Source organism: Gekko japonicus, unplaced genomic scaffold (genome assembly GCF_001447785.1).
Source record: "Gekko japonicus isolate JY-2015 unplaced genomic scaffold, Gekko_japonicus_V1.1 scaffold5859, whole genome shotgun sequence".
NCBI lineage: Eukaryota > Metazoa > Chordata > Lepidosauria > Squamata > Gekkonidae > Gekko > Gekko japonicus.
The window spans coordinates 3,882-5,241 of record NW_015162139.1 but is presented as its reverse complement, the minus strand read 5'-3'; the positions used below and the strand labels follow the sequence as shown (position 1 = coordinate 5,241).

General features: G+C 44.0%; 1 protein-coding gene across 1 annotated transcript in view; it reads right to left on the bottom strand.

The window, feature by feature from the left end:
* Positions 1-1,180, bottom strand: part of LOC107105674 — a gene marked incomplete at its 5' end in the record, with an annotated part of 15,901 nt that extends 14,721 nt beyond the window's left edge. The window contains one exon of the mRNA XM_015405671.1: positions 1,046-1,180. Coding sequence (XP_015261157.1) covers positions 1,046-1,180 — 135 coding nt within the window. The remainder of the gene's footprint in view (positions 1-1,045) is intronic.
* Positions 1,181-1,360: the final 180 nt, after the last annotated feature.

Below are 1,360 nucleotides of genomic sequence, written 5' to 3'. Positions count from 1 at the left end.
ATATAACTAGAATAATGGAGGACCGCATATATGAGTAAAACCAAATGACATCATATAATGTACAGGTCCATGACAGGTCCATGGACAGGTTCAAACTACTTCATGAAGTACTCATAATGTACAGAAGGCTTACCGACTATTGGAGAGTTTGTTCTATTGTTGATTAGGTGCCCGGCTTTGAATGATTATAATGGGATTGAGGTTTTGTTCCTGCCCAAAAATAGTCCTGCTTTTATACACTGTGAGTGCCGTGCGAAGGATTTTTCCTCCTACATATACCATTTCAAAGTCCTCTGTACATTACGAGTACTTTATGAAGTAGTATGAACTTCTTGAAGAAGAACTATCGAAATGGAGATATATATCCGGAGTCTTCGTCCTCTCTACGTACCATTTATGGACTTGCACTATTCTAATATAAGTACCATTAATGGACTTGCACTATTCATGGGCCTGTACATTCTATGATGTAAATTTATTTTACTGACATATGTGGCCCTCTGTTATTCTTATATAAACTACCTCTGTCTTGCATGACTTTTGAGCAATTGTGGTCTGCGTTATTTATACAGTGTTTGCTTGCTTGCTTTGAATCCCAGGAGAACAGGGCTCTCCCACTTTAAGCCATCAGTCGTTAATAATAGTTAATAATAAATTTAAGCCCCCTGGTGGCCAAGCAGAGAAAAAATGCAAGGAAAATGGCAGCCTAGAAAACTGCCATGTGGACACTCTTGGTACTAGTGCAGATACCTCTGTATTCACAGGGACAATAAATGCAAAACAGAGAATCCTTGCTGTATAGATGCAGCCAGATGTTCAAAGGGACCTTAAAAAAAATGGTAAGGCTGGAAAAACAAATGAATCCCCTTTGGGAGTGAGATAAAACTCTGGTGATGCCAAAGGGGGTAAAGGACCCCTGGATCTCCCAGAGGAGGTGCTGCTGGAAGGCCTGTGTGGGAGTTCCTCCAGCAGGGCCTTTGGCCCAGGGAGAGGGGAATCGGCATTGGCGCCGTTTCCCTACTTGCACTGTTGCTGTGACCCTCACCAAGTTTGTGGCTGTTCTGCTCAGGACAGACAAGCTGCCGGTCCGGTAGTTCCTGGTTCCGTTCCTACGGCGCCGCAGGGGTAGGATGGTGCTGTACAGCTCCAGAGTCCCCAAGTCCCCTTTGGGGGGCTCACCCTGAAAGGCAATGAAAGAGAAGCTTTCGACAGCATAAAGAGAAGACCCCCCCCCATTACATCTTTGACATCTGTCAGGATCATTAGCCAAGTCACACCACACACGGCTTCATAAGAAGATAAGGGTTTATTTGATGGATCCAGTACTAATGATCACACGTATACATCTTGTGTCAGGAAT